The 16,224-nt window shown below is 40.5% G+C and overlaps 1 protein-coding gene across 1 annotated transcript in view; it reads right to left on the bottom strand.

Annotated features, from left to right (window-relative positions):
* DNAH5 (dynein axonemal heavy chain 5) overlaps window positions 1-15,539 on the bottom strand; it is a 205,660-nt gene extending 190,121 nt beyond the window's left edge. The window contains exons 1-10 of the mRNA XM_022581405.2: window positions 15,531-15,539; window positions 15,127-15,261; window positions 12,060-12,144; window positions 9,632-9,792; window positions 7,701-7,922; window positions 5,741-5,878; window positions 4,555-4,731; window positions 3,487-3,600; window positions 2,663-2,770; window positions 141-263 (exon numbers count right to left, since the gene is read on the bottom strand). Of these exons, the coding sequence (XP_022437113.2) occupies window positions 141-263; window positions 2,663-2,770; window positions 3,487-3,600; window positions 4,555-4,731; window positions 5,741-5,878; window positions 7,701-7,922; window positions 9,632-9,792; window positions 12,060-12,144; window positions 15,127-15,261; window positions 15,531-15,539 (1,272 nt within the window). The remainder of the gene's footprint in view (window positions 1-140; window positions 264-2,662; window positions 2,771-3,486; window positions 3,601-4,554; window positions 4,732-5,740; window positions 5,879-7,700; window positions 7,923-9,631; window positions 9,793-12,059; window positions 12,145-15,126; window positions 15,262-15,530) is intronic.
* Window positions 15,540-16,224: the final 685 nt, after the last annotated feature.

A 16,224-nucleotide genomic window follows, 5' to 3' on the forward strand; every position in this document is an offset into this window, starting at 1 on the left:
CAAGTCTTGTTAACAGTAAAAGATTACCATTCTTTTTAGCAACCACTAATATGATAACTGCTAAATGACTTAAGGTGCATTGGCAAAAAACAATGTAAAAATAATAAAAAGTCTAAATATATTATCAAGCTGACCATTACCTGCTTCAGTTTAATTGCAGATAATATTTTTTCCACAGCAACATCCTGTGGTTGGCTCCAGATCGAAGCAGTTCCATTGTTGGTAATATAGGCTTTACATGCAGATATCATCTGATTGGTCACCTGGAATTTTCCAATAAAATGATGCCAAGGACATTAAGTAGCCATCAAACATAAATTGGGCTAAAGGGTCCTTAGCTCTCCTACCTCTCAGAGTGTAAAATCTGTAAATAAATCTTTGGATTTATTGTTTTTCCATCACAACTATGATCAAGCACTAACCCTCTTTTTTTTCCAGCTTTACTGAAGTATAATTGACGAACAAAAATTGTATATATTTAAGGTGTGCAATGTGAGGCCTGATATACATACACATAATGAAATGATTAGCAAAATCGAGTATTAACACATCAAACACTTCAAATAATTACCATTGTGTGTGTGTGCTGAGAAAACTTAAGATCTGCTCTCTTAGCAATTTTCAAGTGTACAATACAATATCAGCCGTAGTCACCATGCTGTACATTAGATCCCAGAACTCAGTCACCTTATAACTCAAAGTTTGTAGCCTTTAACCAACATCTCCCCATGTTCCATACTCCCCCAGACCCTGGCAACCACCATTTTACTCTCTGCTTCTATTTGTTCAACTTTTTAAGTTCTACACATCTATTATCAAAGTCATTTGTAAAATCACAGAGCTGGAAGCACTACAGAAAATTGCCAATTCAGACCCCTGTGTTAATGGAGGATGAACATCTTAACCAACCAAGAAGGGATTCACTTCCCTACCTAAAAGCTGTCAAGAGCTTCCCCCACCCTGTCTCCTTCTTCGGCAGCCTGCTCTAAAATCTAACTCACGGTTTCCCAGTGCCTTGAAACGAACTGTCCACCCTGATCATTTCATGCCACCATGATCTATAGCAGAAATGTCAAAAGCAGAAGGCAACAGAGGAAAGAGGAAAGATAATGTGTGTAACTGCCAACATTTTATTTATCCCTCCAAACTTAAAAAAAAAAAAAGACTTCAGAATTCTTTTGGTGATTTTTTAATAAATTAAAAGGAAAACTAGAGGTCTATACTGTAGGTATGGAATGACATGATGTCTGGGATTTGCAGTGCAAAGGTTAGGTGCAACAAAATTGGCCATGTGTTGATAGTTGATGATTGGGTGACACGTACATATACATACAATTCTCTTTCCTTTTGTACCTGCTACAAATTTTTCATAATGAAAGGTTTTTGAAAATGAGAGAAATGGTGGTTTCACAATTACGTTCCAAAATAAGCCTTGCAAATGCATGAAACCTGGAGTAATAACACAAGTTGACTTTTGAGTCTTCTTCTCAGGGAATACCCCTCCTGACCCCAACATAACATTAATGTGTGAAGAAGCTGGAAAAGGGTCTTGTGGATTCCCCTCCTTTCTTCCTGAGTACAAGAGCAGAAGGAAGTTTCCCATCAAGCTCTCAAGGCTGGATGTCCCTATTCCTGGGAAGAATCATGCCTCTTACTGCATTAGTATTCACAACACAGTCCTGATGAGTCAAAAATGCCTCTATTTTAATACATTTAAAACTTTCGCCTTGGTAATGAAAAAGTCATTTACTTCTTAGAGACTGTTCAAAAATGGGAAAAAGCAACAATGCTCACCATAAACACTTATGAGTTAGGACATAAGGTTTAAATATCGTTATGGTTTTGGGCAGAATCATTATAATTGCTTTATGGATTACTGGAACGTTGCAAGTGGCTCTTATTACCATGATTACTGTTCTAATAACACCAAGTAAACAACTGTGGCATCAAATAAATTTGGAGCAGTGGCACATAAAATACGAAACTGAAGATAGCCAGTTAAATATAGTTTTTCTTAATTAAAATTTACCCAATAGATAGAAATCATGTGCTAAATAAAATAAGGAAAGAAATTCTAAAAGAATCTTTCTTTCATTTTTATTATATATAAAAAATATAAATATATATTTTTATATATATATAAATAATACAATATTTATTATATTAATTACTTTGGGAAATAATGCCTTATGATTTGCTAGAATCAGCCTCCTCTCTCTATTGAGAGATTAAGCTTTTTCTTTTAATTGTAGGGTACATAGATATTGGATTGCACCAATGTGGTAATTTCTTTTTTAAAAAAAAAGATTTATGGGTTTTTTTTAAATATTTATTTATTTATTTATTTTTGGCTGTGTTGGGTCTTAGTTGTGGCGCGCAGGCTGCTCTCTAGTTGTGGCATGCAGGCTCGGTAGTTGTGGCGCATGGGCTCTCTATTTGTGGCCTGCGGGCTTTAGAGCATGCAGGCTTAGTTGCTCCATAGCATGTGGGATCTTAGTTCCCTGACCAGGGACCAAACCCGCGTCCCCTGCATTGGAAGGTGGATTCTTAACCACTGGACCACCAGGGAAGTCCCATGGTAATTTCTAATTATAAAAAAAAAAAAAAATTAACCATTGGCAAAGAAATCTAAGTGACCATGGACTCTATGCTATGCACTTACCTTTACAAAGAGAGACGTGATCTTCTCAGAGGTGTTATAGTAATGAGAGATGCTATAGATCATTTTAATTGCATTTATAAGTGCAGGAATAGCATCAATCATGGACATCTGGAAAACATCACAAAAGTTTTCAGGGAAACAGATATCAAACTCAGCAAAATTCCAATAGGCTAATCCTTCCTACTTCATTAGAATAAAATTTAGGTAAAAGATTTTTATTTAAATTTTTAAAATATTATCTATCACTCTACATAAATAGAATATATTTAGGGGTAATTTTATTTTTATTATCTAGTCACACACAGTTAATCAAATTTTGTTTCAATGCAAGAAACACTAACTTTCTGTTATGGACAAGGAAGTTGTGTTAACAGTTAATTTTGTAATAAATAAAAACAGGCACATCCTAAAGTTAAAATTAAAAAAAAAGAAGAAGAAAAAGAATGAGCCAATAACTCTTCCCACAGTTATTTGAGTATAGTCCAGGATGTCAACTGCAATATTTAATAGGAAATGGAATATGCAATAAATGTTTTTAAAATATAACGTCGCATGTCCTGTCCATCTTATCTGGATAGATAAATAGATGCTAGATAGACAGATATATGATATAAATATTATATATATAGATATATAGAGAGAGACACAGAAGTAGATAGACAAGTATATATATATATATATATATATAACTTTCTTAAGAATAAAAAGAAGTTTCTAAGACTTTTCCAACAGATTGTAATATTCACGAACCAAAACTCCACACTCAATTCAGTTAGTGCGAAAGGGTCATCAGTACACCAAGGGGGTAGAAATCTCTAACTCACAGGGTCACTACTGTACAAGGGGTCACAGCATTTCTCAAGTGTGTACAGATATTTGACGTTGTCCTTTGCTTCATTAGCTGCATCAGTGATTCGAATATCCATCTCCCGCCAAGTCTAAGCACAGTACAGGAAAGAAATTTTAATGCAATTATTAATAGAGGAAGTTCCACTATAACAGCTGCTAAAAGTCATCACAAGTCCCATGGGTCAGACTTTCAGTCTGCCCTATGCATCTCACATAAAACTGAATCCAGAGGGGTGGGGGGCATTGCCACACTGAAGAGCAATTTAAATTTTTTGACAAAATTTTCAAATGTATCTCTTCCAGGCCTTCTCTTATGACATCTATTCAATAACCAGGACAAAGCCTCAAGAGGGCAGCACCTCCATTTAAACCTACACCCTTTCTCCTCCACAGACTGCTGAATCCATTTTGCACCTCACTCCCATATTGTCTATGGTAAAGAACTGAAGGGAGCCTCCAGCCAACAGCCAGCAAGGAACTGAATCCCACAACAATCACATAAGCAACTTGGAAGCAAATCCCAGTCAGGCCTTCAGATGAGCCAACACCCTGACTGCAACCTCAGGATAGATCTCAAGTCAGATGCTCCCAGCTAAGCTGCACTCAAATCCCTGACCCACAGACTATGAGATAATGTTTGTTGTTTCAGGTGGCTAAATGTTGGGGTAATTTGTTACACAGGGATATGAAACAAATATACCAGTGCTAAAAAAAAAAAAAAATAGATAAGGTAAGGTTTCATTATTACTACTCCTCTTTGGTTTGAATTCATAATATACATTTAATCATGTAATTATGTTACATCTTAATGACTTGCAGGACCCTCTAATGATACATATACATACATGTACATACATGTACACCAGCTAACAAATACCTTTCATGCAAAGGCTATTTCCACAGTATCCAAAATTATAAAAGGACAGTATAATCCAATCTTAAAGTTGTTTTCATAGAGGTAGAATGACATTTTTCTGTTCCTAATTCCTCCATGACATATGCATACAGAATTTTCATTCCCACTTCATAAAGCAAAAAGCAACCTTCAGAAGTTTCGACCTGGAAGCAGCAAGCACTGCCAACACAGTCTTCACATCTGGGCTCTTCCACTGATCCAGAAGGTAGCTAAATTTAGACAGTCTTTTTTTCCAGTACTCCAACTCTGCTCGGGGCCCAAGGTCGTCCGCTTCCGTCCGTAGCTGATTGCTTCCAGCAAGGACCTGCAAGTGCACAGAAGGCCCATGAACCAGTGAGTAGGGCTGGAGATATAAAAGTTATACATAAGCAAAATATAAGGAAAGAAGTGAATTCTGCTATCTGAATCGTGACATATTTTTATTCATCTGCATGCTTCAAATGACAGCCTTTTACTAACCTAACATGTATCCATTTTTTTAATTTCAGCAAAATTTTAGTTGACTTATTCTAACTGAAAACTATTTGTTAAAGGAGCTTTCATGAACTTTCGGAGGACGTGACCTCAGAAAGTCTCCTTGGCTATTCACTTAGAACCTCAGAGAACAATAACCTTGGAAAGCCCTCATGCCTTCAGTTGGTTAATTTCCATTATGCTTCCTTATTGATGTAACATCCAGCTTCACTTGGGACTTTTCTGAAAATATTTATTTATTTATTTATTTATTTATTTTGCGGTACGCAGGCCTCTCACTGTTGTGGCCTCTCCCGTTGCAGAGCACAGGCTCCGGACGCGCAGGCTCAGCGGCCATGGCTCACGGGCCCAGCCGCTCCACGGCATGTGGGATCTTCCCGGACCGGGGCACGAACCCGTGTCCCCTGCATCGGCAGGTGGACTCTCAACCACTGCGCCACCAGGGAAGCCCTGAAAATATTTTTTTTAAAGGTTAAGTCTTGAGCTTTGTTTTGGAGGACACACTGAATTAGAAAGCTTCTTGTACTTCTACAGAGAGATTCTCTCCAAAGTAACTTACACCTTTCAGAAAAAAAATTGGCCAAGTGCAGTCATTTAGTTATATAAGTATATAAAGTTATTTACTTTCATCTCCTAGAATTCTTACTATCTCTTAACTAATGACTATAAATTAAAATTGCATTGAACCTGTCACCTTGTTAGTGACTTGTGGTAAAATACTTAGGCAAATGGGAATGGGATGTGACATACCTTCTTCCACTGGCTGGTTCAGTAACGTGGCATCTGAACTAGTCAGTGTTCAGATAGCTAGTTTCTGATGTTTGGTTTCTGAAAATTACCTGCTCTGTTTGTTTGATCCATACTTTCATACAACCTTCTATTTTTTCCAAAGTCTCAGGGTTATTAGCTAGAGTCAAGTAGTCTAGAGGTTCCTTCAGGGTTTTCAGTTCAAATATGTCACACTTTTGAAGGTTCACCTAATTAAAATGAAAGTTAAAAAATCAGATGATGCTATTTTAACACACACACACACACACACACACACACACACACACACACTTCTGACTGATCCAGAAGGATCTGAAGGGGATTCTCTCTAGTCTAAACTATCTGATCCCTGAGAAAGGTCCTTGAAAACACAGTGAGACGTATTGCATTGAGCACACCAGTCGAGGTGACTGGTTCTGAGGTCAAGTTTTGGGTCAAAAAAAAAAAAAAAACCAAACAGTGAACTAGAGAGAGAGAGACATAATATCACAGAATTTGAGAACTGATAGGGAACTTGGAAATTAAGTAGTCAACTCATGAAACCAAAGAAAGTGGGGGGCCTTCAAAAAAATTGACGGGGGGGAAGGGTAATTTCTAATCTATCACATTCTTTTTGGAAACTAACCAGAGGAAAAGACGTTCATGTCCTTATGCAAAAAATTCCATACGGTTAGCAAGTTCAATGGCAAATACACAGATTCATTTCAGGAGGGAGAGGTGGAGGGGGGTAGGAAAAGAGGTGTGTTGGATTTTGACTTGACAAAGAAACCTAGGATATTTTTAAACACACATAACCCCAAAACACCTCAATATTTGATGAGGACATTTTCCTTCTGGTAAGAGTGCACCTGGCCCTGTGAGTCTCTCAATTCAGGTCTCAGCCCCCCCACTCCTCACTCCTGACAGACACTGCACCCTCCGTCTGCCACACCTCCTGGACCTCTCCTTGGTTTTACAGGGGAGGCTTCCAGGCTTCATGAAGTGGCACTGCCTCTCTCCTGTATGAGGTTCCATCCCACATTTTTTAAAACCTCTACCACAGTATGAAGTGGAACCATATGAAAACACTACTCTTTTCAGTAGAACAACTATTTAATTTGGTTCAACTTGCATTTAGGATGGCCTGCATCATAGTTAATTGCAAACAGAACTCAGATGATGTTAGCTGGAATCATCCTGCCCCTGTCTGGATAACATTTAGTCAACTCCCCCATCCCACATCCTTTAGAAGGCCTATAGCATCCCTCCCTGCCAATATCCCAATAGGTCCCAAAAGGTCTCAGTATTCCCTGGAGAGCAGTGAACGTTACATGGCCATTGGTCTAATGGGATCCATTTCTCTATCTCCCACTCATGCCTGCCCTGGGCTGTCATCTATCACGGTTTGTATCCACCACTGTCTACCCCAGGTAATCACTAACACAGGTTTACTGTAGGTGGCACAAATTTTATTGAAGCTAAATCGCGCAAATGCCAAACTGATTCTCAAAGGCCCTTTTGGTCACTGGCTGGACTACAGGACCCAACCCACTCTCTCTAGATATGTCAATTCATCTCTCCTTCTCCCTCCTCTTCAAAACTTCCTCCCATCCCTACCCACCATCACCCCCCCATCTTCCCCCAGCACACACCTATCACTAACCACCCCCCTCACACACACACCACACACACACACACACACACACACACACCACACACCACACTCTGGCTCCAAATTCCTTTCCTTCTAGGCTGCAGAGCAATACCAGAAGCACTTCATACTCTTCTCTTTGCAGTCCAACATCTGACATGACAGAGTAAAACCCTCCATTGCGGCCAACATTTCTGTGGAACCCCTAATGCACCCATCACTCCAAATTATAGGAATTTAAATCTAGTCACCGCCACCTCTTCAGGGGGCAACAAAAACACCCACAAAATATTTTCAAGATTTGCAAGTAGTGGAATCAAGACCCTCTAGGTATTACACACTTACATATTGATTTGTTCACCATCAGATATGTTTTGAAGGAATAACATGTTTGTTCTTACCTTCTCCTTCAAACTCTCCTGTGCACTGACCAGGACGCTCACGAAGCCTTCCAGGGAGCCCAGGAACTCGTGCTGAAGGCTGGAGGCTTCCGGAAGGCCCTCGAGCTCACCCCAGCCGTGGCTTGTGGCCCTGAGAGCAGGAATGAAGATGTCCGACAGCAGACGTCTCACACTGTTGAGCAAACCCCCGTCTGCAGTGTCAAGCATGTTGAAGCTCACCTCCTGCAAAACAATCGGGAAAACCTTTATGGTAAAAAGTATCTTCAACTGCAACCTAGCTACTGAGTCATTTCTGATGGTGTTCATTAACCAAATATCCTATGGGAGTAAATGAAGACCAACCAAATGAGAAAAGCAAAGGCTGTTTATTCAGAGCAAGAATTGATTCCTTGCAATAGCAAGGGAGTCGGCCACCATCACTTGCATTTCAGCAGAGACTCAAAAGCAGGCAGAGGAGTGGGAAAGCTTCCTAGTGGAGAAAAGGGAGGCTCAGGTGGGCCCTGAGGGGAGGTTGTTGGCCTGGGGAAGCTGAAGGCGGGCTCACTAGAAGCAGGGCATCCTATGTGATTGGTTAAGGGTGCACATTTGGCCTTCTCTGGTTGGCCCCAAGGAAGTATGTTGAAAGTACAGACAAAAATTGAGGCTGGCAGTCATGAATCAAGTCCTGGCCATTTTGACCAATTGTTAGAGGAGTTATTAATTCATTTGCTAGCTGGCTTCCTACCAGGTTGACACAGTGGTCTGGCTACCTGTGTTGTTTATTGCAGGTAAGGGAGGTTGATTTCCTGGGCAGACTGCTGTGGGTTGTTGGTCAAAGTCTTTTGGTAGATGGTCTGTTTGTATATTGTCTCTCAATCCAGTAAATTATTATTTTGACACCTAGTTAAGACATAAGATTTATACTCTTCTAAATTGCAATCATCAAAATAAAAGCATGGGGACTTCCCTGGGGGCACAGTGGTTAAGAATCCACCTGCCAATGCAGGGGACACGGGTTCGATCCCTGGTCCAGGAAGATCTCACATGCCGCGGAGCAACTAAGCCCGTGCACCACAACTATTGAGCCCACGAGCCACAACTACTGAAGCCCACACGCCTAGAGCCTGTGCACCACAACGAAGAGTAGCCCCCACTCACTGCAACTGGAGAAAGCCCGCGCCCAGCAACGAAGACTCAACGCACCAAAATAAATAAATAACTATAAATAATTTTTTAAAAAGATTTTAAAATAAATAAAAATAAAAGCATGAAATAAGTAGAATACCAGATGTTTACCAGTTTATTTGCTCCAAGTAGATAATGCACCCACTGAAGGAAGGGGAGATTTGTACAGATGCATTTTGTTTTGCAAAAAAAAATAAAGTTATACAGAAGACCCTTGAGTAATGCTGGGGTTACGGTCTCCCACCCTACGAGCAGTTGGAAAATCTGGGTGTAACGTATAGCCGGCCCTCCATATCCACAGTTTCTTATCCCTGGTTTCGCATCCTCAGATTCAACCGTGGACCATATAGTACTGTAGTATTTACTACTGAAAAAAAATCAGTGTATAAATGGACCCACACAATTCAAACCTGTGTTGTTCAAGGGTGTTTCTGCTGTAATAAATCTTATTTTAAATGTAAGAAATATGCCATTTAGTAAATGATGTAGAGGAATTGTTTTTAAAAGGAAACACCTCACTGTTTTACACACACTCACAGATACAATGTTATATCAATTTTTGTTAATAAATTGAATATTAAGTCCTCTTACTCAACAGGTTTTAAGGAACTGTCCTCTTAATTGCTTGCTTTTAGTGCTTTTAAAATACTTCTTTGAAAGTAGTTTTAAATACTTAATACGATGGTTGTTTCCATGGGAAAGGATATTTTGGTAGAATTTATGTGATTTTTGGTAATTTGGGATAAAGGATTGCTGTTGCCTCTTACCTGATGAATGTTCTCAGGCGTGATGGGTCTGGAAGGGTTGGTCCTGATGAAGAATACACAAACCCCAGTAAGAGCAACATCTTTTCCCTCCGTCACGAACACCTTAGGTTTTTTAATCTTTCCAGAAATACGATTTATTCCTCCTGGAGAGCCAAGTTGCCCTACAAATGCAAAAGAATTTTAGTTTTACGAATACTATTTCCATGTGGTCGCCTCTTAGAATGAAGTTTCCTTGTTAAAATATTGATATGTTGACTCAGCCACGTGCCCTAGAAGCTCCACCTCTTGGACAACCTCTAGCCTGAGGCCTAAAGGGATCCTAAAAGGATCTTCTTTAGCATGGTGATCATCTTACGATGGACAAAAATATCAAATCCCTGCACTGTAAACCTGAAACTAAACTAAGTCAATTATATGTCAATAAAATAAATAAATAATAAAAAGTAAATAAAAGGATCTGCTCGATTGCAGACCACAGTTCATTTCAGAACTGTTGCTCCAGGCAAAAACCGGAATGGGAGAAACCGGAGTAAGAGAGTTTGGTCCAGAGCAGCTTCTTGCTGGAGCTACAAAAGTCATCATTCATGGGAGAAAGGGTGAGGAAGGAGACAGCATCTATTGGCGTGTATCTTGTGTGAGGCCCTCTGCTTGGCACCGTGTCTACATTATTAAAACTCCCTACAACCCTGAGAGCAGCGGTGACCCGCGCCAAGTCACACACCAACAGAGCCGACATCAAAAACCTGTTCTGACTACAGAGCTCCAGAACCTCCACCTCCTGCTGTCCTGGTCCAGCTGGCCCTGCAGTATCACTAGAGTCAGGAGGCTGCTATAGCGGTAGGATGGCATAGTGATGGGTGACGTGGGCTCTGCAGTCTGTCTCCCGGGGTTTCCATCTCGGGCTGAGCTTCCGAGCCACGTGACCTGGAGCAAGTTACTTAATCTTTCTGTGCCTCAGTCTTCCCATCTGAGCAAGGCCCAGAGAACGCCAGGCCAGTCAGCTCACGACAGATGTCAGTCAAGTAAAACCTTTGCCGCTACCTCTTAGCTGTAATCTCTGCCCTGCTTCAAGCCTGACTCAGTCAGAAACTATGATTAACATGATTGGGCAAGGGGTGGAAGGAGAAGTTGAGGGAGAAAAGGAGACCGGTAGGCTCCTCCACCACTGCAAACACTGACCTTCAGAGGCCCCTGCTGCAAGGGTGTTGGGGGATGGAAGGAAGAGGGAGGGCCAAGAGTAGAGAAGATTTAACTTTAGATCGACTAGTTTTGATCAACTGGATATTTTTAGCTTCGGAATTGAAACTGTGTTTGTAATTGGAAACAACCATGGGCACTTTTCTTATCTAAGAATATCTAGAAAACTTCATGGGGTTGTCTGGATTTCAATTCAAGGTCAGAAAAAAAGCTACTCCTACCAAAAGGGTTTAAAGGAGAGTGGGAAACAAGAACAAGCTTGCATTTGTGTTTACGTCCATGAATCTTTCTTACTCAATGTAAGACTGACACACAAAGGCCAGCTTCACCCAGTGTCGTTCATGGGTGAACTTATTCACCTGAGCTTATGTTTTGCAATCTGGGATATAATTTAAAATTTTTGTCTTCTGATTTTTTCACTCAAAATGTAGTGCCCTTTCTGACCACAAAATATAAAACGGATAATTTTGGGAAAATGCCAGGCACTTATGCGTGCATAATTTCCTCCATTTTTAAACAAAAACCATGGTCATACTGTATGCCAAGAGCGATAACTATTTTCCTTTTCTTCCAAGAGGTCATAAAGGGATTGACCCTATATATGATTTTAATATAATCATAATATATTTGCTTATGTCCCTAGTTTGGCTTTAAAATTGCATTAATTCACATAAAAGTAGAATGGGATATGCCAGTTGAACCCACATGAAGATTTGCAAGTTTTTCTTAAGTGAAAATGGCTAAACTTGTCATTCAATATTATTCCTTTGAATCACAGTCAGCAGAAAATGAACATGATACGATATTTAACTAAAAAACTACTGTTACTGGCAACAATTCCTATGCTAAAAAGAAATAGAAAAGAAGCAGATGCCCAAAAGAAGTTCTAGAACATAACTGCACAGAATGTGCTAACATGTAAGGAAGGGAAGTCTCAAAATGTAAGTTATTTTATTATTCTCCAGTTGCCAGCACAGCCTGAAAAGGAAAACAAAATATCCCAAATAAAGTTAGAACAACCAGGCTACTTACCCACCACCATTTGTGCTTTGCTTGGGGTGAAAACAGAACCTGTTCCATTGGGCTTCACCCACCACACCTCACCACTCCCCACCCGTCCCACCCGACCAAGGTAAAAGTGGTCAGTGCTCCCAGTGGCCTCCTGCTTCATGCCATACTTGGATCAATCTAACAACACATTTCTGGGTTATGTCACATCAAATTTAAATACCTGTTTCCGCTACCTCCACATCCTGATAGTAAAACACGAGGTGACGAAGACCTCCACTAGCAAAAAGCTGATCGATTCTTTCAATCTAGGAAAAAGGAAAGGCAAAGTAATGACTGAATCAGAAACCACGTTTAAATCAGCAGTTACTATCATCTTTCTTACCTGCATAGGACTTCAGCAAACCATATAGAAAGGATCATATCTTTTTAACATAAAACCATGAAAGACTAAGTATCTTACCACAGTAAAGACTAAATTCACAGAAGTGCGTTGATTAATCATAAAAATATTTGTGGCATACACACATTTGAAAAAGACTGTCTCTCCATATTGGCTGATTTCCTAAAGTGCTGAGCTGTTAAAGGCAGATATAAATAGAGATGAGTGTTGGGCTTCCCTGGTGGCGCAGTGGTTGGGAGTCGGCCTGCCGATGCAGGGGACGCGGGCTCGTGCCCCGGTCTAGGAAGATCCCACTATGCCGCGGAGCGGCTGAGCCCGTGATCCATGGCCGCTGAGCCTGCGCGTCCAGAGCCTGTGCTCCGCAACGGGAGAGGCCACAACAGTGAGAGGCCCGCGTACCGCAAAAAAATATATATATATAGATGAGTGTATAATTTTTCACCCATTTGCAGATCAGAAAGAGAGCGCAAACCTTTCAAAACCCGGTCTAACACACGACAGATAAGTAATATTCAATTCCAATAACTGCAGAAAACCGCCATGATGAGAACACGTATAATTACGGAGTACTCCATCCTATAGCAACTTAGTCCCACCCATGAGGTTCGCTGTACATCTAGAGGTCTGCCAGCTGGCCTGCTACCGATGGGAGCACTCCTTTAAAACAGTCAGTAGCACAATTTTGAATTCAAATGGGAAGAGAAATGATAAAATCTACATATCCTTGGGGACAGCTACTGTCAATAAACCAAAAAATAACAAATGTTGGTGAAGATGTGGCGAGACTGAAACCCTGTGCACTGTCAGTGGGAATGTGAAATGGTACAGCTGCTGTGGAAAACAGTGTGGCATTTCCCTGAAAATTAAAAATAGAATTATTATATGATCCAGCAATTCTACTTCTAGGTATATACCCAAAAGAATTGAAAGCAGGGTCTTGAAGAGATATTTGCACACCCACGTTCACAGCAGCATTATTCACAGTAGCCAAAAGGTGGAAGCAGCCCAACTGTTCATTGACAGGTGAATAAATAAATAAAATATGGTATGTACATATGATGGAATAGTATTCAGCCTCAAAAGGAGAGAAATTCTGACCCATGCTATCACATGGATAAACCTTGAGGATATCTTGCTGAGTGAAGTAAACCAGCCACAAAAAGACAAGCAGTGTATGATTCCAGTTACATGATGCATCTAAAGTAGTCAAATTCACAGAGACAGAAAGTAGAATGGTGGTTGCTAGAGAGGCTGGGAGAGGGGAGGATGGGGAGTTGTTTAAAAAACATAGTTTTCAGGGGCTTCCCTGGTGGCGCAGTGGTTGGGAGTCCGCCTGCCGATGCAGAGGGACGCGGGTTTGTGCCCCGGTCCGGGAAGATCCCACGTGCCGCGGAGCGGCTGGGCCCGTGAGCCATGGCCGCTGAGCCTGCGCGTCCGTAGCCTGTGCTCCGCAACGGGAGAGGCCACAACAGTGAAAGGCCCGCGTACCGCAAAAAAGAAAAAAAAAACAAAAAAAAACCTCCCTCCCCGCCCTCTCCCCACCCTCTGGCTCAGTAAGCCTGATACAGGATGTTGTCTTTAAGCCTCCGGGGTCCTGACATTTCTGGGTCCTGAATACGGCATAGAGTGTCCTACAGTTCAGAGCTTGTATTCAGTTATTCCATCTGCATTATCCCAAATCCAATTATCTCTCCACGCCTGAATCAGCCGTGTGAACTTGTCTCCTTCTATGCCTCCTTTGGGGGGAATAATTTTATCTACTTCCTGGTATTACGAAGATTAAATGGGATAATAGATAAAAATCAGCACAGAGACTGACATATGGTAAATATTCAATAAATGTTAGCTATGAGGAGGAGAAAAAGGAAAAGGACATTTCCTCAACTCCTAATTGATTCATTCTGTAGTTTAACTATTTTAGTGTTATCCACCCTGAATTGGTCCACTGACCCCAATTAACCCTACCCAAGTGGCACTGCAGGAAGGGATAAAGCAGTAGAGGGCTACAGCCGGCTCGTACAGGCTTGGGACAGCCAACTGACCACAACTCCTCCCAACTCGGTGTTTAGTAACATCATGTTGGTAGTTTGGAATCAGCCATGGTGGGAATATTTACTCCACAGAATCAGGAAACGCTCAAACTAGTGCCTCCTCCTTCCCCTTGCCCAAAGCTGGTTGTCAAACATTTACAAGCCTATCACTAAAAAGTATTATCAACAATGTGACATCCCTGTCAACAAAAAGGGCTTCCTTCCTTTCTTCTCTTTATTTCTTTTTTAATGCCTAAAAAGTTTTAAAAAAAACAAAACAAAAAAAAACTTCAGGAAACATCACAGCTCCTGGAATGCCTTCCTTCCTGCCCAGGAAACTGTATCTTCCCGTATTTTGGTCTCCCCACCAACTAAATCACACCCCAGGCTTTGAAGGGATATCAGGGCAGAAGATGGAAGTCAGGTCAGGAACAAAAGAAACCAGATTCAGCTGCCAAATCAAAGCCAAAGCCAGAAAAGTATGGCACATTTAATCTCCCAGGCTAGAACAGGATAAACTCAAAAAAAAAAAAAAGAAAACAAAAACAAGATAAATCAGCAGCTGAGACAAGATTCTGTTCTCTAACCTCAGGTTCCAAAATGGTGCCTGAGCCCAGCTTCACTGGATGTAGAGAGACACAGACATCACTGTCAGAATGTCAATTCTAAATACCCCACTCAACATGGAGAGCTGGAGAGCCCAAGCTCATTCTGCCACCACCCATACCAAGCCAGAATAGGGTCCTGAGCATGTTGAAACAGACACCCTTCCCTAAGGCCCAGCACAGACCCTGCCATAGGACAACGCCAGTTGTGCCCTCCATAATCAAGTCAGTGAGAACTCAAATGCATCGCACCTGATTCCCCTCTAGAATGGCATCCTCCACTTCGGTTTTGTTGAGGTCCACACAGGAAGCTACAATCGCAAATAAGTAGTCATGTCTCCCATCCAGACGAGCCCGCTTGGCTTCCTTCTCTTCCTTCAATCTTTGCTACAAGAAGGGAAGAAAAATGTTATGTGGCAACTGCTGTTCTCAAATGGATTCATTCTGTAATCATTTCATACTACTGGTGCTTTTTCAAGTCTTGGGTATTCAGATAACAGCTTAATAATGGTACCAGTTTTTATGTACTATCTTCTGTTTTTAGAAATAATGTTATTTCTATTATGAAAATAAGATGTGCTCATTGTTTTGAAATTACATAACACAGATAAGCCAAAAGCAGAAATAAAAATCATCTACCAACCAGACAGTATTACCATTAACATTTTGTTCCAAATCTTTACAGACTTAATTTTACGCATATATAAGCTTTCAACAGACACACACCAAAATCAAAAAGATCTCCACTTTTGTAAACATTTCCTAGGCTGCTAAAGTAATACTTATTCTTGTACACTATCTCCTATGTTTCTTGTTTGTCTACAGGTTCATATCTGGTTTTGAAATTAATTTCTGAATACCATTGCTTACTTTTTACCTGTTGACTGTTTATTACAATAACAAAGCAAGTTCACTGTAACCAACATTGGCAGTTTGAAGCATATCTTTCCATATGTGCTCTGTTCATACAAACATATGCAAACATATATACACATTTCTATTTATATATAGTAAAAATTTTTAATGCATTTTTCCCTTAATAATATATCACAGACTTCTTTTTAGTTTAGTACAGACCATTCCAACTCCTATAATAGCTGCAAAATATTCAACAATATGGATGTACCATAATCAACCATTTTACCATTGGTGGATATTCAACTTCTAGTTCATTTTATGAATTAAGTGCATTATCTTTAATGCTAACCAGTAGCTCCTGCTAGGTAGCCCCTCTGGATCCTTTCTTGTATTCAACAGTTACTGAACCTCAAATATGTACAAGCACTCTAGAGGTAAACACTACCCAGTGACCTCAAAAAAACTCATAGACTGGTTGGCAGAATGTAAGCA

The sequence above is a fragment of the Delphinapterus leucas genome, chromosome 3 (genome assembly GCF_059928025.1).
Source record: "Delphinapterus leucas isolate spDelLeu-1000000601 "Yukka" chromosome 3, BTC_Dleu_Yukka2, whole genome shotgun sequence".
NCBI lineage: Eukaryota > Metazoa > Chordata > Mammalia > Artiodactyla > Monodontidae > Delphinapterus > Delphinapterus leucas.